Genomic DNA, 26,760 nt, shown 5'->3' with positions numbered 1-26,760 from the left:
CTGGCCCCGGTGTCGCGGAGGGCTTCCGCCCGGCGGCCATTAATGTTGACCCATTGACCGTACTTCTGTGTGTTGGCGGGAAGGGGGGCCCGCGGAATCATGTCTCTCTCCCCTAAGCAGACCAGTGCCATGGCGGCGGGTGCCCATTCAGAGGGATCGGCCTCGTACTCTTCTTGGTCCTCCGGGATTAGTTCTTCCCCTAGGGCCGCCGCTGCAACTTGGCGGGGGGTAGTGTTCGGATTCTTTGGGCAGTTGGGATCACTGGCGTAGTGGCCGGGTCGCTGGCACCTGTGGCACGTAATGTTGGCCCGGAAACCGGCCCGGACGGCAGGGCTTCCTCGGCCAACCGGGGTCGAGGGGTTTCTGGGGGGTGACGAGGGGCCGGGGTCTCTCCCCCGACCCTGACTTCCTCCTCCCCCTCGGGGGCGATACGATCTGGATAATTCGCTGGGTGCGTTCCGGCCAACTCGGGTGCTTTCCCACCGGTCGGCTTCGACGGCGAGTTGTCGAGGGTCGGTTAGCTTACTGTCCAGGAGGTGTTGCCGGAGCTCCACGAAGCAGTTGTTCGACAGGTGTTCCCATACGATAAGGTCAAAGAGTTGTTCGTAGGTGGTTACCTTGTTGCCCTTGATCCACCCCTCGAAGGCTCGGCTAAAAAAGTTCACGTACTCCACCCAAGTTGTACCCGGAATCCGTTTGCAGTCGCGGAACCGTTGGCGGTACATCTCAGGTGTGAGCCCGTATCGAGTGAGGAGGGCGGCCTTCATGTGGTCGTAGGAGGTCATCAGCTGGTCCGGGAGTTGCAGCAGGGCGTCCCGCCCTTCGTTGACAAACCTCCCCCATAATCCGGCTCCCCAATCGCTTCGGGGAATCCGGTGGGAGGTCATTGCCACCTCATAGGCTTTAAACCACTGCTGTATATCATCGTTCTTGTGGTATTCCCGGATGACATCTTTGGGGATGTGAACCTTGGGTTCGGTCGAGGCAGACGGGGTCGGTCGTTCGGGGAGCCCGAGGTCTTTATCCTGTTTCTGGATCTCCAGTGCTTTGAGATTGCGCTCATGTTCGTACTCTAGTTTCTTTTCCTCTAGCTCCCTCTGTCTTTGCTTGTCTTCTCGCTCTTCCCTGAGCCGTAAGTGTTCCAGGGTTATTTTTTGTTCTGCCAGCTTGAGTTCTCCATCCAAGCGAAGTCGGGCTAGTTCTAATTCGTGGAGTCTGGTTTTTTCTCTTTCTCGGATCTCTTCCAGGGAGAGACCCGCTCTTTCTTTAGTTGGTGCGGGGCTCGTTTCGGTTGTTTGTGTTCGGGGTACGGCCGTACCCGTTTCCGCCCAGGCTTCTAGGGCTCGTTTGAAGTCTTCCTTCGTACTCAGACCCGTGGTTGGGAGACCAAGTTCCATGCAATATTGCTTCAGTTCTCGGTGGTTGTAGTCTTCCAATTTTTCCATCTGGAATTTCTCCGTTGTTCCGTTTTCTGTTGTCATGGTGGTCGTGTGTCGTGGGTCGGGTGACTTTCTGTACGATTATGCGTAGGTTCGGATCCCGTCGCTGGCCACCAATGTTAGACGGGGACCCTGAGGGTCGGCCGGATACTGGGGGAGAGATCCCCGAGTGGGACCGTCTCCGGCGATCGTACAGACAAGTTACCTCCCTCCCCACAAACAGGCACCACACCAAGTCGAGTTCAATGCTTTATGTAAGGTTCTTAAGGCAAGGATATCAGCGATACAGGATATCTCGGACCCGGGGGTCCTCTCACTTCTAGTCTCTGTAGGGAAAAGGGGGTAGCGGGACAGTCTTGGTACCGGATCGGTACAGGTGGCGTTAAGAGGCGAGCTCACAATCCTCGAGCTGGAGTGTCTGTGGATCGGGCCGCGGCGGCGCCAGCAGGCCAAGATGATAGTCTCACAAAGCAGAGGGCCGCGGCAGCGCCAGCCGGCCAAGTCGATGGATTCACGAGGCAGAGGGCCGCGGCAGCGCCAGCAGGCCAAGACGATGGTTTCACGAGGCAGAGGGCCGCGGCAGCGCCAGCAGGCCAAGACGAAGGTTTCACGAGGCAGAGGGCCGCGGCAGCGCCAGCAGGCCAAGACGATGGTTTCACGAGGCAGAGGGCCGCGGCAGCGCCAGCAGGCCAAGACGAAGGTTTCACGAGGCAGAGGGCCGCGGCAGCGCCAGCAGGCCAATTACGGATGAGTTCTTCTTGGGTCTCTCGACTCCAGGATACAACTGCCTTCCTGTCCTGGGGCTGCCTCAGTTATAGGCCTGGCGCCCTTTGATGTCCGGACCCTCGCTCTTGGAGGTCGGGGGGTCTGGGATGAGGGAGCCCAGACACCCAGCAGGGGGGTGGAGCCAGCGCCCGAGGAGGCTGGGGGTGCTCGGCACCTGGCGGGGGAGAGCCATCGACACTTCGTACTCCCATTGACCTGCCAAGTGGGCCGTTCACCTCCTGGGTGGAGGGTGGTGCCGGGATGTCGGGGCCTGGTCAGGCCCAGGGTTGGGGTCGGGCTGAGGCCGCACGGCCGCGTGGTGCCGTGTCCAAGATGGCGGCTGGGCCGGGCAATGGTGCTGACGGTGGCCCGGGCCCTGTCCTGCGGGGAGGGAGCGAGCCCTTCATGTGGCCTGTCCAACATGCCAGTTCTAATTCATGGAGCCTGCTTTTTTCCCGTTCCCGGACCTCTTCTGGGGAGAGACCCGATCTTCTACGGTCGTACCCGTCTCCGCCCAAGATTCCAGGGCTCGTTTGAAGTCCTCTTTCGTGCTCAGTCCTGTGGTTGAAATGCCTAATTCCATGCAAAATTGTTTCAGTTCTCTGTGGTTGTATTCTTCCAGCTTTTCCATCTGGAATTTTTCTGTTGCTCCGCTCTCTTTTGTTGTCATGGTGGTTGTGTGTCGTGGGGCGAGTGACCCTCTGTACGGTTATGCGTAGGTTCGGATCGCGCCTCTGGCCACCAATGTTAGACGGGGACCCAGAGGGTCGGCCGAATACTGGGGGAGAGGCCTCCGATGAGGGCCGTCTCCGGCGATCGTACAGACAAGTCACTTCCCTCCCCACAGATAGACACCACACAAGGATGAGATCAACACTCTTTATATAGGGTTCTTGCGGCAAGGTTATCAGCGGTACAGGAGATTCAGGACTCGAGGGTCCTCTCAATTCTAGTCTCTGTAGGGAAAGGGGTAGCGGGACAGTCTTGGTACCGGGTCGGTACAGAGGGTGGTAAGAGAGAAGCTCACAATCCTCGAGCTTAGGAGTCTGCAAGGTTGGGCCGCTGCAGCGCCAGCCGGCTAAGATGAAGGTCGACAACGAAGGGGCCGCGGCAGCGCCAGCAGGCCAAGGTGATGGTTCAAGTACAGAGGGCCGCGGCAGCGCCAGCAGGCTAAGGCGATGGTTCAATGGGCAGAGGGCCGCGGCAGCGCCAGCAGGCCAAGGTGGTAGTCCACGTTGCAGAGGGCCGCGGCAGCGCCAGCAGGCCAAGGTGGTAGTTCACGTTGCAGAGGGCCGCAGCAGCGCCAGCAGGCCAAGATGATGGTTTCACGAGGGTGGGCCGCGGCAGCGCCAGCAGGCCAAGACGAAGTGTTCACAGGGCAGGGCTGCGGCAGCGCCAGCCGTCCGTCAAGGATGAGTTCTTCTCGGTGTCTCTCGACTCCAGGATACAACTGCCCTCCTGGTCTGGGGCTTCCCCAGTTATAGGTCTGGATCCCTTTGATGCCCGGACCCTCGCGCCTTGAGGTCGGGAGGTCCGGAATGAGGGGGTCCCGACACCCAGCAGGGGGTTGGAGCCAGCGCCCAGGGAGGCCGGGGGTGATCGACACCCGGCGGAGGAGAGCCGTTGACGCCTTCTTCTTTCATTGACCTGCCAAGTGGTCTCTTTACCTCCTGTGTGGAGGTTGGTGCCGCGATGTCGGGGCCGGGCCAGGCCCAGGGTTGGGGTCGAGTCGAGGCCATGCGGCCTCGTGCTGTAGTGTCCAAAGATGGCGGCTGGGCCGGGGCCATGGTGCTGACGGGGACCAGGGCCAGCCGGTACGGGAGGGTTCAGGAGCTGGCGTCCCGTTGTGGACGGGTTGTGGGTTGCCTCGGGGGGGATGCCGGGGTGGCTCTTGCTGGGGATTCAGGGAGAGCCGGGGTCCGGGCCCCGTTGTGCGGAGGGGGGACGGTCCAGCCACGCGGCCTGTCCAACAGGTGGTTATTGGGGATGGACACCAACAAACATTTTTGCACAGGGCGCCACCAGCGCTAAAGCCGGCCCAGCCATTGAGGCCAGTTCGCCTCACCCATTGGTTGGCCGCAGCAGAACTTAAATCTAATGAGGAGAAATCGGAAATCCTTCTATTTGGAAAGTTTCCCCCTCGGTTTAGGGAAACACCCTGGCCGTCCGATTTGATGCTTCCTGCCTCATCAGGGAATCCCGTCAAGAATTTAGGGGTTTGGTTCGAGGAGAACCTCAAATTCCTCCCCTTTCTTCCTCGGCGGTTAGGGAGACCGTTACCTGAGCCCTTATTCTTTCTCGGCTAGATTACGCCAACGCTTTATACATTGGTGCCTGAGCTACTTACTAAATAAACTGCAAGGTGCGAAAAACGAGCCGCCAGGCTGCTCCTGAACATCCCTGCCAGATGTAGCGTGAGACAACATATTCGCGCCCTACACTGGCTGCCTGTAGCAAAGCGGGTTAAATTCAAGTCCTTCGTTATCGCCCACCTTGCTCTGTATGCCACAGGGCCAGGCTGTCTTAAGAAACTCTTCTCCTTTTACACTCCTGCAAGACACCTGCGTTCTTTCTTCCAAGTCCCGCGCTTTTGCTAGCAACGGGTGGGCGGCAGCTCTCTGGCTGTGAAAGCCACTCTAGCTTGGAATGCGCTGTCTCTTGCTCTCTGATGCACTCAGGACGCTATTCTTTTCAAAAAGAAGCTGAAAGCGTTCCTATTTCCCTAAATCTGGCTCCTCTCTATATCGCTCAAGGATCTCGCCAGGACACTCTTGTAGTATCTGCGCACGGTACAAATGAAAATAACATAACATAACATTGGTACATCCATTGGCCTTGTTTCAGCAGTAGTAGCTGCAGCTTACCAGGGATCGGTAATGCAGGATTTTGACGCAAACCTCACAGTCTCTCTGCTTCATGCAAAGCACTTTTAACGTGTGCTGCCTGCTTTGGGGGCATTGGAATTCTGCAACAAGAAGGACAAAATGATGCTGCAGTGTTGATTAAATTATGCAGTAACAAAAAGGCTGCAACGTAATGCCATATGTTTTCTGATACTTTATTATATTGACATTTTTAGGTCGAGCCTAAGGCATTGCTTTAGCAATGCTTGTTGGCGAGATTAAAGTATGGGCCTAAAAAGTGCACCCAAAATGCGGATTGGTTGCAGTGCATGTGAGCCGGGCGCGTGCACATTGCACACCATCGGCATCAGACTTCAAAGGAAGCCGCTCCCCCGCCAAGCAATGCCGCTCCCCCGCCCCCACCACGCTATGCCTAGAGCTTGTGTTTTTTACCTTTTAATTGTCCTCCTTTTGTTCAGCATTTACTTTCTCCTTTTGTTCAGCACTGCAAATCGTGAAGCGTTTCACACCCGGTTGGACCAGATTTGCGCTAAAGAAAACTAGAAATAAATGACCCATTTAGTCTGCTACTGTTACACCCCGCCTCTGACCATACCCCGGCTCTGTCTTTTCTTCTTTCATGAGCTATGACCAGCCTCTTCCCGATATGCACGGAGTTCTGTGGCCTCTTTCCATGACGTGCCCAACCTCCACTTACTCTCTGCCTATTCAACCTATGGTCCCTTCTCCACTGAAGCAGTATCAGAGCAGACCGGAGAAAGAACTATCACTAATGACGCTGGGCAATCAAGAACATACTTGCTTAAAATCAGTATGCTAAAACGTGTACTCCTTTTGGGCACTGTACTGGTCACTGTTCAATCGGACTGTATCACCACACTAGGATTCTAAACTTCTAACCAAGTGGCTCCCATCACCTACTCTATGGCATAAACGCCCTGTCTTATTGACAAAAGTACTACCTGCCTGAAGAGCCCAATGCACTTCCAGTACCCATTTCTGCAAAATTCACTCCTCTCTGACAAATACACTCCCAGCAAACCCCTCTCTTCCCAATATAATCCCAGCAACCACGATACGCCCAATATACTCCCAGCAACACCCTCTCCCCAATATACTCCCAGCAAGCCCCCCTCTCGGCAATATATTCCCAGCAAACCCCCCTCTCGCCAATATACTACCAGCAAACCCCCCTCTCGCCAATATACTCCCAGCAAACCCCCCTCTCCCCAATATACTCCCAGCAAACCCCCCTCCCAAATATACTCCCAGCAAACCCTCCCTCTCCCCAATATACTCCCAGCAAACCCTCCCTCTCCCCAGTATGCTCCCACTAAACCCTCCCTCTCCTCAATATACCCCCAGCAACCCTCCCTCCCAATATACTCCCAGCAAACCCGCCCTCCCAAAATCTCCCAATATACTCCCAGCAAACCCGCCCTCCCAAAATACTCCCAGCAAACCCCCCCCTCCCCAATATACTCCGAGCCTAAGTTATCTTTGAACTTCCCCAAGTCCTACAATGCCATACTAGGCACTACATCACATCACATTAAATATACTTCAAAGAGATCAAACACAATGTAGATCACGGCAAGCACCACAATATTTCGATATAAACGAAGGGAACCCTTGGTCCTTGCCGACAGCTACTAAAAAGTCAACTCCCCTTCTGCATGACGTCATGTGAAAATGATGCATTCGTGTCATCTTTAGTCGCCTAGCCGCTTGTTTAAAATGATCAGAGGTATGTTGCTTTAGTTGGGCAGGTGAAGGGCTATATATTAACTCCTCAAAGGTGCCTTCTCTGTGACCTCAGCACCCAAGGTTACCAGTTGATGACCACAAGACGCAATGCACCTCTCCTGGCTTTCCTTTTTACAAAGTTTTGTTTTCAGGTGTGTTGTGTCGGTTGAATCAACTGGAATGAGCGAGGACTGAAATTCCGCAAATACACTGGATTGTTAAAACTACAAAACGGGAGTACCGTGTAGTGACTACGTGGAGTAATCTGGTCACCTTAGTTCATAGCCTAAAACAGAGGTGTCCACCATTGGTTGGGTCACGTCCGGTTTTCTGAATGACAGCAGGATATGAAAATGATTTTCATGTAAATGTAGGTAAATGTATCCTATGCAGATATCTTTAAAGTCTTGCTTCATGCTCTTGTGAAACAGTATTTCTTAAGATTATTTATCACTCTGCATAACGTCGTTTTACTCAAATGTGCATTATCGCTTAAAAGCAGCTACATTTTCCCAAGGGAACTGTATGCTCTCAAAATACAATAATGCTCCTCTTTTTGGTAGAATGGTCACCTCACTGTATGTCATCACAGACACAGCATTTCAAGTCCTGGCCGTGCTTATCTTTTTATATTTTGCAGTTTTATATAGCGCGAACTCGAGCCGAAGGTATCTGAGCGCTTTACATGAGTACCAGTTGCATTAGAGCCTGATACATTCATGGCAAGGGGAAATTAAGTGATTTGCCCAGAATCACAGTATGTTTGAGCGTCTCTGCCGAGACTCGAACCTGCTTCCCCTGCTTCAGAGTCGGGTCTTGCCGTTAAGCCACATCCTCTCCTGACGAAGTATTTTGACCAGGGGTGTTCAACGTGGTATGTGAAGCCTGATTCCACACCATATTCCAGGATGACCGCAGATTATGCTAAAGACTTCCATTTTGTTTTTAAAGGCGTTGACCATCTGCCAAAGCCTTCTTTTCATGTCAACACTGAGTCCGTCTGCCCTTCTCGCTTTATTATGGAAGTAATCCTTCCTGTTACTCTGATTATTTTACTGTATCTAACAATGGAATCCTACCATTTGTTGTTTTTTTTTCAGGGAGGAAAGGGTGCTCTATTTTCACCCAGCAAGCATTACCCCTCAAATAGGATTTTTTAACTCGTATTGAAAAATTGAAAAAACGATTTACATGTAGTGTCTACTTTTTTAGGTCTCGCTGAGCCAACGCGCACACACACCCAACACCCCCAAATACACACGCACAACACCCCCAAACACACACACAAAACACCCCCACACACAACACACACAACACACCCACACACACAACACCCACACACACAACACCCACACACACAACACCCACACACACAACACCCCCACACACACACACAACACCCCCACACACACACAACACCCCCCACACACACACAACAGCCCCCATACACACACAACACCCCCCATACACACACAACACCCCCATACACACACACCCCCACACATATACAACCCCACACACACAACCCACCCACACAGAACCACACACACAACCCTAAACACAACACACACAACCACACACACAACCCCAAACACAACACACAGAACCCCACACACAGAACCCCACACACAGAACCCCACACACAGAACCCCCCACACACAGAACCCCCCACACACAGAACCCCCCACACACAGAACCCCCCACACACAGAACCCCCCACACACAGAACCCCCCACACACAGAACCCCCCACACACAGAACCCCCCACACACAGAACCCCCCACACACAGAACCCCCCACACACAGAACCCCCCACACACAGAACCCCCCCCACACAGAACCCCCCACACACAGAACCCCCCACACACAGAACCCCACACACACAGAACCCCACACACACAGAACCCCACACACACAGAACCCCACACACAGAACCCCACACACACAGAACCACACACACACAACCACACACACACCACACACACAACCACACACACATACACACAACCCCAAACACAATACACACAACCACACACACAACCCCAAACACAACACACACAACCACACACATGCAACCACAACCACACACACGCAACCACAACCACACACACACAACACACACAACCATCTATCTATTGCCCTCACTCTATCAATCTGTCTATCTATCTATCTGTCTATCTACCGCCCTTACTCTATCTACCGCCCTTACTCTATCTATCGTCCTTACTCTTTCGCCATCACTCTATCTATCTTTCACCCTCACTCTATCTAGCGCCATCACTCTATCTATCTTTCGCCCTCACTCTATCTATCGCCATCACTCTATCTATCTTTCGCCCTCACTCTGTCGCCCTCACTCTGTCGCCCTCACTCTGTCGCCCTCACTCTGTCGCCCTCACTCTGTCGCCCTCACTCTGTCGCCCTCACTCTGTCGCCCTCACTCTGTCGCCCTCACTCTGTCGCCCTCACTCTGTCGCCCTCACTCTGTCGCCCTCACTCTGTCGCCCTCACTCTGTCGCCCTCACTCTGTCGCCCTCACTCTGTCGCCCTCACTCTGTCGCCCTCACTCTGTCGCCCTCACTCTGTCGCCCTCACTCTGTCGCCCTCACTCTGTCGCCCTCACTCTGTCGCCCTCACTCTGTCGCCCTCACTCTGTCGCCCTCACTCTGTCGCCCTCACTCTGTCGCCCTCACTCTGTCGCCCTCACTCTGTCGCCCTCACTCTGTCGCCCTCACTCTGTCGCCCTCACTCTGTCGCCCTCACTCTGTCGCCCTCACTCTGTCGCCCTCACTCTGTCGCCCTCACTCTGTCGCCCTCACTCTGTCGCCCTCACTCTGTCGCCCTCACTCTGTCGCCCTCACTCTGTCGCCCTCACTCTGTCGCCCTCACTCTGTCGCCCTCACTCTGTCGCCCTCACTCTGTCGCCCTCACTCTGTCGCCCTCACTCTGTCGCCCTCACTCTGTCGCCCTCACTCTGTCGATATTAAAAAAAATTAAAGCCATTGTTATTTGTAATATCAATACATCTAAGTCACGTAAATACAACACATATTGCATTACAAATGCTATAGGTGTCACATTTGCGAAAGTTATAACTATTGGCATTGTAAATGACAAAGCTATTATTTCGCTATTTTCAAAACCAACACATAAATAAATGTCATTTACAATACCACTAGCTCAAACTTTCCTAATGCGAGACCTATTGCATTGCAAATGCTTGTTACACATGGTAACAGTCTCTGGAAAGATATTAGTACTATTAGTACCAGTGTAGCATACAAATGCAGCAGTGAGACAGGTGATCAGTCAACCTTTGCAAAGGGACGTCCACTTCACAGAAGCAAAAGTCACCTTTTTTAGTTACTTTTAAACCTTGTGAGCTACAAACAATTTATTAGTTAAAATTGTCAGATTATGCCGCAGATGTTGTATTATGTGGCAAATATGGCAGGACCATAATTATACAGAAAACATTTGCAAACTAGGATATTTTAGCCTTTCATGTTTGACTTGCTCTTGTGGAAAAAGGGAGGAGAAGTGCTGATGACAGAAACTCCATGGCTCAGAGACAAATGGCTTGTGCTTACACTTTTAAGAGTATTTGGAACATTCTGTGATTGGAAACATATCCCACTTTGTGAATATATTTTAATGTCAATAACCCCTATTAAACCTTAAATAATCATGTGTATCCATTGGTTGAATTAAATAACCGAATAAGCTGTAACTGGTATGCCAAACAAATACTAAATATTAGAATGTTTTGCACATTTTAGTCACACCTCTGACTCCGCCCACTGGTTCCATCATCTCCATCATCTGGTTACCCCGCCCTCTGATTCTCTGCCCACAGTTCCCCAATCTTTTTTCCCCCATTTCGGCCACTGAGTCGAGCACAGTTTCAGGTACTCACCACTGTCAATTTATCAAGTCCAGTACACCTAAATATATGTTGTAACAGAGTTGTTCACTCTCCCCTTTATTATTAGAATTTGGTCCACGGTAATGTTACGTTACGTTAAAAATATTTATACCGCGCACGTTCACCAACGGTTTCATGGCGCTCTTGACGTAACAGCAGCTAGGGTGGGGAAGTTACTCAGGTAGTTGTTGAAATAAGAAAGTCTTAAGGAGCTTACGGAAATGATCATAGGTAGGGCAAAGACGAAGTGCAGTGGGAAGGGAATTCCAAGTGGCAGGTGCCATGGCGGAGAAACTGAGGCCACCATGCTTTTTCCGCCTGGTTTTGGGAATGACCAGGAGATTGAGGGTGGCGGAGCGGAGGTCTCTGTGAGGGACGTACCGTGTCAGACAGGAGGTAATGAATGCTGGGGCTGAGTCAGACAAGGCTTTAAAAATGACACAGCCAAGTTTAAAAAAGCAGCGTTTGGTAATGGGAAGCCAGTGAAGACTGCGCAGGAGAGGAGTGACATGCTGGTACTTAGGCTGGCGAAATATATAAAAGATCTTGTGAAATCATCAGTGGTATTAAGTTACATTGAGCTCATCCTCCTCTTAGGCTTCGCTTCACCATAAACCTGAAATGATCATCTGCTTCTTTGCCTAAAGATGATAGTTTTGCCATGGTTGCTTTGGGAGTTTCAAGTTGCCTTATCCCATAGCGGAACCATTACCAAAAACAAATTACCATCTCAATGCATTACACATTCTTCTCTGCCTCGTTCATCATTATAACTAACATATTGTGCATGGTTTTTGGGTCTCGCCTGACGATGCTCGTGTTGTCTCTGCGAGACATGCTGTATTTGGGATATGGGCTTTAAAAGCTCCACCCATTTTCAAGGACTGCCCCTCTTACATGTGTTGTTACTTGGAGCTTGTGAGCACTATTTCTTTCATCATGCTGGAGCACTCCAGACCAGTGTGTGTGGTTTATAGAGGTCTGTTGTAAACAGGGTTGTGAATCTTCCTCTTATCTTGCCACATTTGCTGTGCATTCAAAGACCAAGGTATGTTTTAGCTGCAGCTGCCTCCTCCTCCCTCCTGCTTTTGAAACTCACAGCCTGGCATCACAGTCCCTGCCTTCCAATGGCTGCTGCCACTACCGCCTCTGAGCTCATCAAGTATTTGCAATGCAATAGGTCTTGCATTTGCAAAAGTTGGAGCTATTGACATTGTAAATGACAATGCCTTTTATTTATGTGTTTTGAAAACCTGCAAGTGGTGCGTAAACACGTACTTTGAACTTATAGTCATTGTTTACCAGAAGCAAGTCTGGCAGTAACTGCGCCTCTTTACTGCCTGCCTTCATTCTCGTAAGCAACGACTAAAAGTACAAAGTACGTGTTTACGCACAACTTGCAGGGTTTCAAAACACATACATAAAAGTAATTGTCATTTACAATGCCAATAGCTCAAACTCTCGCAAATGTGAGACCTATTGCATTGCAAATACTGGTTTCTCTTCTTGTTATTAGTTCCTTAGTACTGAGATATATGAACTGTGGCCACCATGCTGTGGCCTCTCGTGTTCAAGATGATGCCACATCCTGGTGCAATATGATGTGTCTTACAGATACAGAGTGTACATCCAACCTTTTTAAGTGAAAAGACAAGTTACCAACTATTATTTCTCATTTTAGTTTACAGGGGTCATTCTTCTGGCAGTTGGTATATGGGGAAAAGTGAGCCTTGAGGTATATTTCTCGCTGCTGAATGAAAAAGCCACCAACGTTCCATATGTACTTATTGGCACGGGTGCTGTCATCGTCCTGCTTGGAACCTTCGGCTGCTTTGCCACCTGTCGTGCAAGTACATGGATGCTTAAACTGGTAAGTGGGAGCTTTTTTTAATCCACTTAGTAAATGAGTTACAGAAAATTGTAAATATTATAAATGGCTTTAAACGAGTATCATCTCTTTGTGTAACTAGCCAAGTACTTGATTTGTGGTGTAATCAACTTTTCGAAGTATTGACATTAAGTAGTAAAGAGTAAATCACTTAATTTCCATATGCATCAGCTCCCATTATCTACCAAAAATAGTAAATCGGCTTTACATGTGCAGCACCATTAGTTATGCAAAGTCTAATGGTTTAGTTGTTAAGTACTGCTTTGGTCCTCCGCATGGAGCTCATGCAAGGATGGCAAAGTTTGTGTTCGTACGCACCTCTTTAGGTCTAGCCTAGAGGCCGGTTTAGCTGTCTAATCCGTCTCTTTTTCCAAATAATTCAGAATAAATATATATATATATATATATATATATATATATATATATATATATATATATATATACATACATACACACCCACACACCCACACATACAGGGGATTTTAGTGAATCCTCTTTTCCATGGGTCTGTTCACATTTTGCTTTTGCACGCCAGACACTATTCAACATGTGGCAGTCGGTCATCCCACTTTAGCCATTGGCTTTCTTCATGGTGAGTTAAATCATTTTGTTGTGTAAATTTGTACATTGACCTAAATAGTAGTTTATGGTGGGTGGTACAATCTCTGCTTTCATTTTCTTTCCTTTGCATGTACTTTTAAGAAACAACAAGTTTTGTTTTACTTTTAATGCTTATGTTTGTCAAAATGCTTATGTTTGTCAAAAAAAACTTTTACGTCCAGACTTAAAGATTTATAGACTTTGCAAATTCTTATTTTTAACATGCAGCTGTACACTGGTTCACATGGGGTGATACTGCGTGGAAGTGGAGCACAACAATTAAGATTTACATTCACAGGGAAAACATAATTTTATCAACGTTGTAAAAGCTTTCCAACTCTGCAATAGGGGTCTGCATCACAATTCTAGCTGTTACACTTATTGCTTTTTCTCAAGCTATATTTTTGAAAGTTTTGATATTATGGCCTATTGGCTAGTCTTTAGTTGTGTTTGTATTAATTAATTTATTTGCTCCTATGTACTTTTGTCGCAGGGTTTAAGAAAATAAAAACTGAACGTGTGTGCACAAGAGAAACCTCCCAAAAATAGTATGAAAGATTTTGGATTAGATAGTCTGGTGATTTCTAGACCGTGCTGCTATACTTTCCTTGTGTCTACCGGCATTGTGTTTAGAGGTGCTGTTTAAATTTTAGGTCTCCTTTGTGTCATGTGGGATGATATGGGATGAAAGTGATAACTCAGACACCCAAAACAGCTCATGTAGGTTTTCAGTTTTAGATACTAGCAAAGCAGAAGTGAACCCAAGTTTCTTCCAAATGTGATTGCCAATGTGACTTGTTAATAGTTTGCAGCAAAAGCCATGAAAGTTAACACAATCTAAAACCCTGGACTGTCAATCAACAGGTAGAAAATAAAGTATGCTAAAGGTATGTGAAATAAAAGAATATTTTTAAAGTACATTTTTTGTAATTGTGCATATATGATCTGGGTTGTAGTTACTTTTTGTGTTTAAAAGTGGATTTTTTAACATGCTTAGAATGGAGATGCACCATTTTGGGAGAAGATTCTTCATTGCAAGTTGCAGTGCCTTAGGGTGTTTTAGCTTTACTATATATATTCAGTGCATAGTCCTTTTTGACTTTGGACTAATATCTGATTGCTGTCCTGTGATGATCAAGTGGTCCAAAGGACTATCAACAAAGTAGTAGGAATATTCTTGGGAAAAGGAGCATTTTTAATATGGATTAATGGCTTTAATGCTTTGTGACCTATGTTTTATGTTTTTTTTCCTCAGTATGCTATGTTCCTGTCCGTTATTTTTCTAATTGAACTAATTGCAGCCATTGTGGGATTCGTCTTCAGACATGAGGTTAGTCCTTGTGCATCATAAATGTACAAAAGTTTACCCACCTTAGTTACGTTTTATTTGTTTGAAATAAATGTTTTGAAGTTGGTCTGTAATTAGTACTGGTCTCAGAAGCTGCTCAAAATGGTTTCTGTTTAGCTGTCCTTAATAATCAAGAAGAGAACTACTGCAAAATGGTTGTTACCCACTATTCATTAAGTAAACACTACTTAATCCTAGAACATTCACTAATGTACAGTGCCCGGAAAGCCTATGCTTCTTGGAATTGTTTTCAGATTTTGTTATCTTTGCTTCCAGAGAGTCATGAATTTGAATGAAAATTTGTTTACACTTCTTTAACCCCTTCGCTGCGGCGGCAATTCCGCCACAGCGCTAGGGGGGCCGCGCGGCGCTCCCGTACTCGTGACGGAACCGCTCCGTCACAAGCCTCGGGTGGGCTGTGCTTGTGACGGAGCGGTTCCGTCATGGCCCCGCCCGTTCAATAGAACGTGCCTCGCAGGCGCGCCGAGCGGGCTGTGATGGAACCACTCCGTCACCAGCACAGCCCACCGTGGCTCGTGACGGAGCGGTTCCGTCACGAGCATGGGAGGGGTTAAAACCTGCGCTTCACAGTCGTAAGAGGGAAATGTTTATATTGAGAATGACCGTATTAAGTATACAAAATATGAACCCTGTAATTGATTAGGTGTCCACCCCCTTAGGTAATACTTGGTGGAAGCAATTACTGCTGTTTGATAGATTTCTGCCTTGTTTGCTTGCCTCTGTATATCAATATTTTACAGTTTTTCTTCATATCTGTTAAAGAGCTGTAGTTTGTTAAAGAACCTGAGTGGACAGCAATCGTGAGATAATAATCCTTGACTTTAGGTCAAGTCTTTGACCAGGCAGCTCTGCAAAATTATAACAAAAACAGTATGAAGTTCCTAATGAAAAAAGCAGGTGGAGGTCAGATGTCACAGGGAGAAGATGTACCCTGATGTGTAAAGGATTGAAAGAACAGGAGAAAGAGATTCCTCCTTATAGAAAAAGACCCTCACACACCCAACAAGCGGGTGTCTTGCTTCATCATCGGGCCTGCTCCTACTCGGGTCGGCGGTGCAATACCCGATCAGGCACCCTAGAAGGGGCCTACTTAGCGGAGATCTTTTTTCTTGCAAGCCGTTGGGTGCAATGCGTGTGAGGGCCCTAGGTGTAAGAGTCAGTGTAGGTGATGATAAGGTGTTGTGTGAGCTAAAACAGGGAACAGTGGTCCACTCAGAACAATTTTAATGAAATGTGGCCACTGCCCTGGTTAAAAACAAAAAACGCACCCTCCCACTTCAAGGTGTGTGGGGACGTGTGCTATTAAAATAGGTCGACATGTTTCTTGCCTTAAATCAAGTGATGGCAATTCCTCAGGACCAATAGAAAATTGATCTACCTACACTTTTTGGTAGTGGTCAATAACCCAATAAGGTGATGAGTGACCACCTGTACAGCACCCTAAAAAGTGGCACTAGTACTACAAAATTAACCGTTTTGTTCCTTTGTCACACCAAGTGTTTTTTTTTTTTTACTGTGGTCTTTAGGGCATGTTTTGTAAGCTTAAAGTTTAATATCCTCCCAGCTTCAGCTTTGCTAGATGGGAGCAAGTATTCATCAAGGCATTTTTTTTGTACTTTGCTCCAGTCAGTCTTTTCTATACTTGTAGGTTTGCACCAACACTAACATTTTGCAATGAGGCTTCAAAGTTCTAAATTTGTTTAAACAGACCACAAAATATTTTTTCCAAGTGGCAGCAGTGTCTCCTGAGTGTTCTACATACTTAAAACAACATTTAAGATGGGCCTACTTGACTGAACATTACCCTTATTCCACCCTACCATGACTGCCAGGTTTGTAAAGGGCCTGTGATATTGCCACATGCATGCTTTGACCAGTATTGGCCATAAAACTTGCCATTGGCCTTTTGGTAGGTAGCCTGTCTGATCAGTGTTTTCCTTACTGTATTGTCTTGTTTGGAGGAATGGCTAGAAATAGGCAAGGCCTTGGTTGTGCTGCACATCGTCACTTATTGATAAAACGTTTAGCTATGCTTCAAAGCTGCTGAAGGCTTTTGAATATGTTTTATCTATTCTTTTCCTTTCCGCAACTTTATCCCAGCTTTGTAGTTTTCTACTTAGATGAGAGCACTTGCAAGAAATGGTGAATTTATTTATCCTATAATCGCCGAAGACCCACGAATGTAATCTCTGTGCGAATTTTAAGGCAATTGCCCACACCTGAGCTACTTTATGATTGTTATTACAAAGGGGCACAACTTTTACCCATCAAACTTTTTATTCGTCCCTTCGATTGTTGATCAAAACTGTTTGTTTGCTAGTGTTTAATCCTTCCTTTTTGTCCCTCCTTTTAAGGAAGAGCTTTCGAAGGCTGTTGTATATACTTTAGGATCTTAAACCCTGCTCACTGCTTTTTATTTGTTTGTTTGTGTCCTCAAAAAATCCTTGCTTGCTAGTGGTCAATCCTTCTTCTTTTTCCCACCTTTTTGACTTTTGTTTCCTCCCAGGGCGCAGGGACCAAGTACTGTGTCTGTACACTTTGGTTGTTTATCTGTTTATTTGGGGTACTATTATTTTATTTCTTTCCTGCTCGTGTTACACTGTGGGTGCGTGTTCAGCCTTCAGCGCCTGTATTATATTGCATCCCCCCCTTTCCCCTGTTGCTGGAATCGCATTAAAGTGAGAGGTGTCATCTTGTTGACTAGGCCGGACAGGACACAGTAACCCTTTTGATTTGATTTAAGACAATGCTTTAGTTTGTTTACATGTCCTTCGTCACTGAACTCCCATGCTGGCTTCGTGGACGCCCTGTCATTGGTCGGTAAGACGTTGCTGACATTAGTCTTCCACTTCACGTCTGTTGTCTGGCGCCTGGCAACCAAACTCAACCGCGCGCCTGTGTGGGCACACCAAAATACATACACCAAATTTTCTCTGCCCCATCCCCTCCTGAGGATATCCATTGGCTCAAAAAGGGACGGGTGAAGGCTATGCTTGTCTGTATCCAATTAAATAATGTTGCTACACAACATTTCGCAGCTATTGGTGAGCCGAGGTGTCACTGACAAGCCAGCAATGTTATGTGTGCATTATTATATATATATATATATATATATATATATATATATATATATATATATCTATAGTGTAAATGTGTAGGTGCCAAGGGTGTCTTATTTCCAGAGACACTGGTTATTTCAGTCTCATTTGAGTTCTTGCACTTTTTAGCTGCTTTGAGTCTGTGCTTTCAGTCCCTTGCAGAGGTTAAATTTGCGGAGAATGTTTGAGCTTTTAATGCTTTCTAGTTTCAAGAGTCTTTGTGATAAAATGGCAAGACATTGTTTTTTGTTTTATCAGACTTTAAGGTTCTCTATCCTCATACAAGCCTTTCTGCGATTTTTGTGGGCTGATTAGTTTTGTATTTCTTTTGGTAGGGTTTGTGCTTGTTTTAGTCATCTTTTCAAGGGGGAGTGTGCGTGTTTTGGATTTCACACCTGGCAGCACAAGTGGCGAGGTGAGACGCAGTCGTGGTGCCTGTGTCTTTAAAGCTCTAGCATGAGTCTGTGGCCTAGGAACTGTAGTCTGTCTGCATTGGGGGATTGAAGGGGACAGGTAATTGAGGCAGAATTTCAGGGTGTAAAATTTCAGAGGTTAAAGGGGCTGTGCGCTTATGTACAGGTGTGGGAGACTTTTGGGGGGGACTGCACTATAGAGGTATTTCAATAAAAAGGAGTGGTTAGTGTTGAATAACATAGACTTTCAAATAGGCCTTGCCAGCTTGAGATGTTCTTCATTCTTCAACATCACTGTGAGTGACAAACTCATAACAACCAATTTCCTATTCAACATAAGCAACTGCATCCAAGTAAAATTGTTTTACCGACAATATGAGCTGCATCTCGGGACGTAATTATGTGTTCGAGGCATATGAGCTGTAGATCACATACTTTTGCATAGATTGCCATCCGGTGTTGGTCTTGTTATTGTGGAAGTCTTTGTAGTCACGAGATAGGTGACTCCTCCTTTGGTTAGTAGTGCGCATGGGCATCGACTCCATCTCCAGATTTGTTTTTTTCCGCCATCGGTTTCGGATGTAATTTGCCCCGCTCAGGGTCGACGTTGTTTCGATTCCCCTTTGATGCTCACAATTCGCACCCCTCAACTGTATTGTTTCGATCACCATCTCTCTCGACACGTATCCAGTTCGGTTGTCGATGTGGGACGTTGGGCCGATCGGCGCCACCAACCAGCATATGGAAAGGACTCCATATAAAAAATGCAAGTGTGGGGCTGAATTCCCAGACACAGATCTCCACGAAGTCTGCAACCTTTGTCTCTCGCCAGAACACGAAAGTCGACACTGCCAGGCCTGTGACTCTTTCAGGTCTATAAAGACTATAAGTGATCGCTGGGCACGATGTCACGAAATGTCCTGATCAACAGTTTCGGCGCCGGAAGACATCTTTGAGGAGGCATCAACGATCCGGAACCGGAGATTAACAGGCCACCGTCTCCAAAGCAGACGATTCAGACTCAGAAGACCAGATGATTACCCTAGGTCGACGGACCGTGAGTACTGACGTTGACGCCCCTGCCTCAAAAACACAAAAGGCTCCTGTAACACCTTCGGGTCTGGGTCAACACCGAGACAAGACTTCAAAAGCCCCGCCTCAGGGCCCAGCTCCGAAGCCCACAAAGCCTTCAGGCTGCTTGGGATCGAGCCAGCCACACCACGGTGCCGAAAAAAACGTCTGCGGCACCGAAACATGAACCCCAAGTCCCGTTCCCATCAGAATCTTCTGCACCAAAACCAAAAGTACCAGACTCTTCGGCACCGAAGCAAACTCTATCCAAGTCCTCGTAGCCGAAAAAACAGGCAAACTCCACCTAAGCAAAAGGAAACGAAAACCCCTCCTAAAGCTAAGGAAGACAGGCCAAAACACCACTCGGAGCTGACATCCTCAGCACCAAAAAAAGTTAACTGATCCAAAGAACTTTTCCATCCAGATCCACCGGATCCTAAGCAAAAGACACTTCATATTGACCCCATTACTGGCCAAGTCACCTCCATACTGCCTAAGAAGAGAAAATTGGACACCTCAAACACCTGAGATACCCTCCAAGAAAAAACTCCTCAACCTCACCTATGAGGCCTGCCTCTCCACCGCCACAAACCACAAACATTATACTCTCTCCAGCACACTCTCCAGTGTCTTCTCTTTCACCTGCACCACAACAGGATGATGAGGACGTAGAGGGTGAGGGTGAGGATGAGGGCATAGACCCACATCATGCAGATACTGATGATGACACACACAGTACCCCACCTCATGACTCTTGGGAAGATTACAATGTCTCAGATGTGACGTAGAGGGTGAGGATGAGGGCATAGACCCACATCATGCAGATACTGATGATGACACACACACTACCCCACCTCATGACTCTTGGGAAGATTACAATGTCTCAGATGTGACATAGAGGGTGAGGATGAGGGCATAGACCCACATCATGCAGATACTGATGATGACACACACATTACCCCAACACATGACTCTTGGGAAGATTACAATGTCCCAGATGTGCCTGAGCCAGATTTATATCCCTCCAGACATCCCCCCCCAGAAGATAATGTAGGATTTGCACAACTAATAAATAAAGCTGCGCAATAACATGGGGTTCAACTCCATTCAGACCCTCTAGAGGAGGATTTTTTATTAGAAACATTCTCCCAGCCATGAAAAACAACAAATACTCTCCCTATGCTCTAGGGAATGATTAAACATGCCCTTGAGGTTTTAAAGATCCTGTCAGGGCTAGGGTGCTTAATCCTAGAATTGAAAAGAAATACAAGCCAGCTCCAAGTGATCCAGCTTATATTAAAGGTCAACTCCCTCTAGACTCATTGGTAGTGGCGATGCCCCTCCGCCAGACAAAGAATCAAAGCTACTGGATGCATCAGGTAAAAGAGTTGCATCTCAGGCAGCAAACGTCTGGCGTATTGCTAACTCACAAGCTTTACTTGCGAGGTACGACAGGGCTCACTATGATGAGCTTGAAAAACTCATGCAACATCTTCCAGATGAGTACAAGACTAAAGCAAATGATCTCATACAGGAGGGAAAGTTAATCACAAACACCTCAATAAAATATGCCCTGGATGCTGCAGATACAGCATCCCGCGCAATTAATACAAGCGTGTTACTACGTAGACATGCGTGGCTGCGCATATCAAGTTTTTAAACAAGAGGTGCAGTCTACCATCCTCAATCAACCCTTCGATCAGGAACAGCTGTTTGGACCCGCTGTGGATATTTCTTTAGAAAAGATGAAAAAGGACACAAAGCCAAATCCATGGGGGCTCTAAAAGCAACAACTAGCAGAGGTTCTTTTCGTTGCTCCTCTTATAGGGGAGCCTCCAAGACCACTGGTACAGAAACCACCTCTTCTACTTATGAAAGCCCCACTCAAACTTCCCCCAACAAAGGTTACTTTCAAGGGAATTACAGAGGCAACAACCGAGGGAGAGAACATTATTATAATATCCGCCACTCCCCCCCTACAAAACAGTGACTTCCCACCACTCCACTCCAGTCGGGGGAAGACTATCCCATTTCCTACCTGTATGGAATTCCATCACCACAGATAGGTGGGTAAGACAAATTATCCAGAATGGTTACTGCCTGGAACAGCATTCTACTCCACCCCATATACCTCCAAAACAACGTCCAATGTCCGCAGAACAACTTCTGCTTCTCAAGCAGGAGGTTCTCTCTCTCTCTTGCAAAAACATGCAATAGAACCGGTTTCCCTACATCATCGAGGTACAGGGGTTTACTCCCTTTATTTCCTCATTCCAAAGAAGGACTGCACTCTCAGGCCAATATTAGACCTCAGACTGTTAAACCTTTACATACAATCCGACCACGCCCATATGGTCACGCTGCAACAGGTCCTCCCCCTGCTTCAACAAGGCGATTTCCTTGCCACTCCAGATCTCAAGGACGCCTACTTCCACATTTTTATTCACCCTGCTCACAGGAAATACCTACGGTTCGTAGTGGACGGACAACATTACCAATTCAAAGTCCTTCCATTCGGGGTCACAACAGCACCCAGAGTCTTCACAAAATGTCTCGCAGTGGTAGCAGCCCACTTAAGGAGACAACACATTCATGTGTTTCCTTACCTAGACGACTGGCTCATAAAAGCTAAGTCACGCAGCAATTGTGTACAACAAACACACAACACAATCCAGCTGCTGCACAATTTAGGATTCACAATAAACCTCACCAAGTCGCATCTCCAACCGTCCCACACCCAACAATATCTAGGTGCAACAATAGATCCTTCCAAAGCCCTTGTATACTCCAATCCAGCCAGGATAGCCAGTATGCAAGAGCACTCCTAACAAAATTTCAACCGCAACACTCCCTACCAGCTCGAGTGTTCATGCAGTTAATAGGGATGATGGCCTCTTGCATCTTAATTATCCCTTACGCAAGACTCCAAATGTGTCTGTTACAAGAATGTCTAGCACAACAGTCAAACCAGGCTCAAGGTCATCTTATAGATCTGGTGTTGGTGGACAACCGCACATATCGCTCTCTGCAATGGCGGAGTACAGAAAATCTTAACAAAGGGCGGCCGTTCTTCGATCCGGTTCCACAAATCGTACTAACAGCGGACGCATCGCTCATCGCTGAGGAGCGCATCTCTTAAACCACACCATTCAGGGTATGTGGACCCCTTACTGGCCATATTTCTCGCCCTAAAGTCATTTCAAAAACATCTCCTAGGCAAAACTGTTCTCCTCCGGACGGACAATATGACAGCAATGTACTATATTCAAAAACAGGGGGGGAGGACACACACTGTGTCGCTTTCACGCTTAGCACGGAGCATTTGGAGATGGACCATTCCTCAAAAGCTATACCTCTTATCAGAGCATCTACCTGGGATACACCATCAAATTGCGGATCTGCTCCGTCAACAACAGCAGATTCACTAATGGGAACTTCATCTGCAAGTTCTTTAACCGTTTTTTCAAATGTGGGGCTGCCCAGACATAGATCTGTTTCCCACACATGTAAACACAAAATGTCCAAACTTCGCCTCCAGGTATCCACACCTGTTGTCCAAAGGCAATGCGATATGGATGAACTGGTCAGGCAGATTTGCGTACGCTTTTCCGCTTCTCCCGCTTATTCCGTTACTGGTGCGCAAGCTCAAGCAACAGTCTCTCACAATGATCCTAGTTGCTCCAACATGGGCACGACAACCATGGTTCACAACACTGCTGGAACTCTCAGTAGTTCCACACCAAAAGGTGCACCTTTCCCCAAAGCTTCTCACACAGAACCATGGAGAGATAACACATCCAGAACCAGCTCAACTGATCCTAGCGATCTGGCTCCGTAAGTCTTAGAGTTTGGTTACCTCAATCTCCCACCAGACTGTATGAATGTCATTAAAGAAGCTAGACGTCCTACCACGAGAGCATGCTATGCAGCTGAATGGAAAAGATTAGTTATTTACTGCAATAACAACACAATGAATACATAGGATGCTTCAACTCAAAATATTATCTGTTATCTCCTGCAACTACAAAGATGTAATCTGGCATACACATCCATACGATTACATCTTGCAGCCATAGCAGCCTAGTTACAAAACAGACAGCACTTGTCCTTATTTAGGGTACCTCCCATCAAAGCATTCATGGAAGGCCTTAAAAGAATAATTCCCCCCAGAATTCCACCCTCTCCAGTATGGAATGTAAATATTGTCCTTACTCATGGGCCCCCCATTTGAACCCTTACATAAATGTGAGTTACATTTCCTCACATAGAAATTAGCTTTCCTTGTGGCCATCACATCTCTCAGAAGAGTACATGAGCTCCAAGCATTAACCATACCAGAACCATTTTTGCAAATACATCACAATAAAGTGGTTCTTAGGACAAACCCTAAAGTCTTACCTGAAGTAGTTTTGGCTTTCCACCTTAACCAGTCTCTTGAGCTCCCAGTATTTTTTCCTCAACCAGACTCGGTAGCTGGACGGGCTCTTCATACGCTTGACGTCAAAAGTGCTATTCTTTACTACATTGAAAGAACAAAAGGTTTCAGGAAAACTAAGCAACTTTTCATAGCTTTCTCACCACCACATAAGGGCAATCCTATATCAAAAGCTAAAATTGCCAGGTGGATCATTAAATGCACTCAAATATGCTACCAAAAAGAAAAGCGTATATTATCCATTCCCCCTAGATAGCATTCCACACGCAAGATAGGGGCATCCATGGCATTCTTAGGAAACATCCCCATGGATGACATTTGCAAAGCCGCAACATGGTCTACACCACACACTTTTAGAAAACACTACTGTGTATATGTGCAGGCAAAACTACAAGCTAGTGTGGGCCAGGCTGTCCTAAGAACACTTTTTCAAATTACTGCAACACATACAGGTAGCCACCGCTAACCGGGTAACTGCTGTATAGTCTATGCAAAAGTATGCGATCTACTGCTCATATGCCTCAAACGGAAAATGCTACTTACCAGAATGCATCTGTTCTTGGCATGTAGAGCTGTCGATCCGCAAACGCCCACCCGCCTCCCTGGACAGCTATATGTGTTGCAGTACTATCTTACTATCTTACTTGGATACATTACACATGGACATCTTTTCTAGCTCTAACTAACTCCATTATCACCCTTTATGGCGAAAACAATCTAGAGATGGAGTCGATGCCCATGTGCACTACTAACCAAAGGAGGAGTCCCCTACAAAGACTTCAACAATAACAAAGTGCAAACATCCGAGCCCAACACCAGATGGCGATCTATGTAAAAGTATGCGGATCTACAGCTCTACATGCCAAGATCAGATGCATACTGGTAAGTAGCATTTTCCTTTTCAAATATTAATCTAAATGGTATAACATGCGTCATGCAGTCTAAAACAGTGTCCGTTTTTGTAAATATTGCAGTGCATCATAAGGTGTGCATGGAGCAAGTACACCATTGTAATGGCCACAATCCTATTTGAATCCTGTTCGAGAAAGTGCTTTAATGGCCTTTCCTGTAAAATCGCAATGTAAAGGTTTTCAATATATATAGCAGCACTACAGTTTAATACGGTTTCTATTTGTTTGATGGGAGGTTTACATTAAAAGAGCAAAAACACTGGCTCTGGAACACTTTCCATCACAAGCATTATTTACATAATTGCTGAAGCTCTTTCTCTGTCTGACCATCATCCTGGCACTCATCCTCTGTTTTTGTATCTCTCCTGTGGTCAGTCTCATTGTGATCCATACTATCTGTTTCTCCTCTCTTTCACTCATCTTCTCACTCTCTCTCTCTCCCTCTATCCCTCTCGCAAGCACATACACAATTTCTTGCTCTCTTGCGCTCTTTCTCTTCTCTTTCCCTGTCACCCTTTGTGCTTCCTGTGGGTATCATTCTTTCTATTCTATTGCTGTCCTCTCATTTAATTTAATTAAATTAAATGAAAAGACATCTTTATTAAACTTAAATAAGTGAGACTACGTCACACAGGAGCCTTAGCACCTGAATGAGGCAGTCTCAAGAGTACAGAACACAGAGGCCTTTTATATGCTTAGGGTTACAAACTCAGCATAAAAGTAAGGGGCAGTCCTAGCGTTTGCAAGCATGCAAAATACCTAATATGGACATACAAGATCTGCTAAATATTAGCGAATAGGAAAACATTCAAAACAAGGCATCATGTAACCAGAACATCCCCCTTGAGTCATGCTCTTGCCCAACCCAATAAGTCAATCAATTACACCACCTATAGGTCAATCAGTAATGGCAGGACATGTCTGTATGCTTCAAAAGAAAGGTTGTGTAATAGGAAAACACAGGGAGAGAATAGCGAAGGCCAAATGATAAGATACGACAAGAGAAGAATACTAAAGGCTAACAGATAGTTGATACAGTAATTAGGTAGTCCAGACAAGAATTAGTTAGGCCAGCTGGTGTCTGAGATTGGTTTCAAAACAAGGACAGAGGGGGTTTTCAACACGTTGCAGTCCAAAGGGCAGAGACACTTCGTGAATCATGCAGCCTGTGTAAAGGCAACACAAAAATGGAGTCAAAATTAAAGAACCTCACATCTCAGGATACTAGTAAAGGGGGAGAACAGGGTCACTAGGAACCCTCTGTACTACAGTCGTATCAGGCCCCACAATAGAATTGAGAAACATGGGCCTGGACAGCAAAGACGGGAAAAAGACAATACTTTGTCTTGTGTCATATCTCAAAATGCAGAAGGCCTCCAGATGATTTCTCACCCTTAATATTCGGCATACTGGGAAAATCAATTTTTTTCCTACCCTTGACAGAAGGAGGACAAAAAAAAGACATGTTCCACAGTTTCCCTACTGGCACCACAGGCGGGGAATTCCCACCTATCTTGTTCCTGATGACGGCCCCATCATGAGGTGAAGGAAAACAGGGGGGGGCCCTTAACGAAACTGAAGATAAAGTTTCCTGGCTCCCACAGGTTCAATCTCGTCAAGGACCGCTCATCCTTATACTCATCCTTCACCACAAGGACGGCGTCAGACGGGGCTGAAAGAGGATTGTGACTGCATTAGATCCATTTTATGCTGGCCTTAATTTGCTTTAATAATAATCTTACTGATGGAACCCGCTGTCATCCGATCTTCCCACCGTTTTCCAATTCCCAATTTTCTCAGTATGTCTCTGATATCCCTTATCCATGGAATTTTACTAGAACCTGACCGCCCCAAAATCTCCTTCACACTACTTTCTCGCTGTTATTCTGGGATGTTGCTGTTTGGGACAAGCCTATTGAGGTTTGCTTTTTGCCATTGTGTGTACTCATTCAATGAAGACTTAAACATTATAAAAGGTGTGTAAGAGGATTACTTCTTTTATGGTAAGGTGCCTAAATTTGGAGTCTGTCAAACTTGGCCCTTTTTGAAGGGTCATCCCACAACTTTTTGCTTTCCTTCTGTGTTTTTTTCTGACCTGTTTTTGTTGGTTTTATTACTCTGGGCACTGGAGAGGCTAGGTCTTGCTGAAACGAAACTAGCCGGAGTGCGGTGACATAGAATCACGAGGGTCAATACTTTGACTGTGCGCGCGAGAGCAGTAAACTCACAGAGAAAT

General features: G+C 46.8%; 1 protein-coding gene across 1 annotated transcript in view; it reads left to right on the top strand.

The window, feature by feature from the left end:
- TSPAN6 (tetraspanin 6) overlaps window positions 1-26,760 on the top strand; it is a 324,416-nt gene that overhangs the window by 168,967 nt on the left and 128,689 nt on the right. The window contains exons 2-3 of the mRNA XM_078688453.1: window positions 12,421-12,609; window positions 14,483-14,557. Coding sequence (XP_078544579.1) covers window positions 12,421-12,609; window positions 14,483-14,557 — 264 coding nt within the window. The remainder of the gene's footprint in view (window positions 1-12,420; window positions 12,610-14,482; window positions 14,558-26,760) is intronic.

The sequence above is a fragment of the Lissotriton helveticus genome, chromosome 4_1 (genome assembly GCF_964261635.1).
Source record: "Lissotriton helveticus chromosome 4_1, aLisHel1.1, whole genome shotgun sequence".
In the NCBI taxonomy this organism is placed as follows: domain Eukaryota; kingdom Metazoa; phylum Chordata; class Amphibia; order Caudata; family Salamandridae; genus Lissotriton; species Lissotriton helveticus.
Note: the sequence above shows the minus strand (reverse complement) of the source record. Positions and strands in the feature narration are given on the sequence as shown.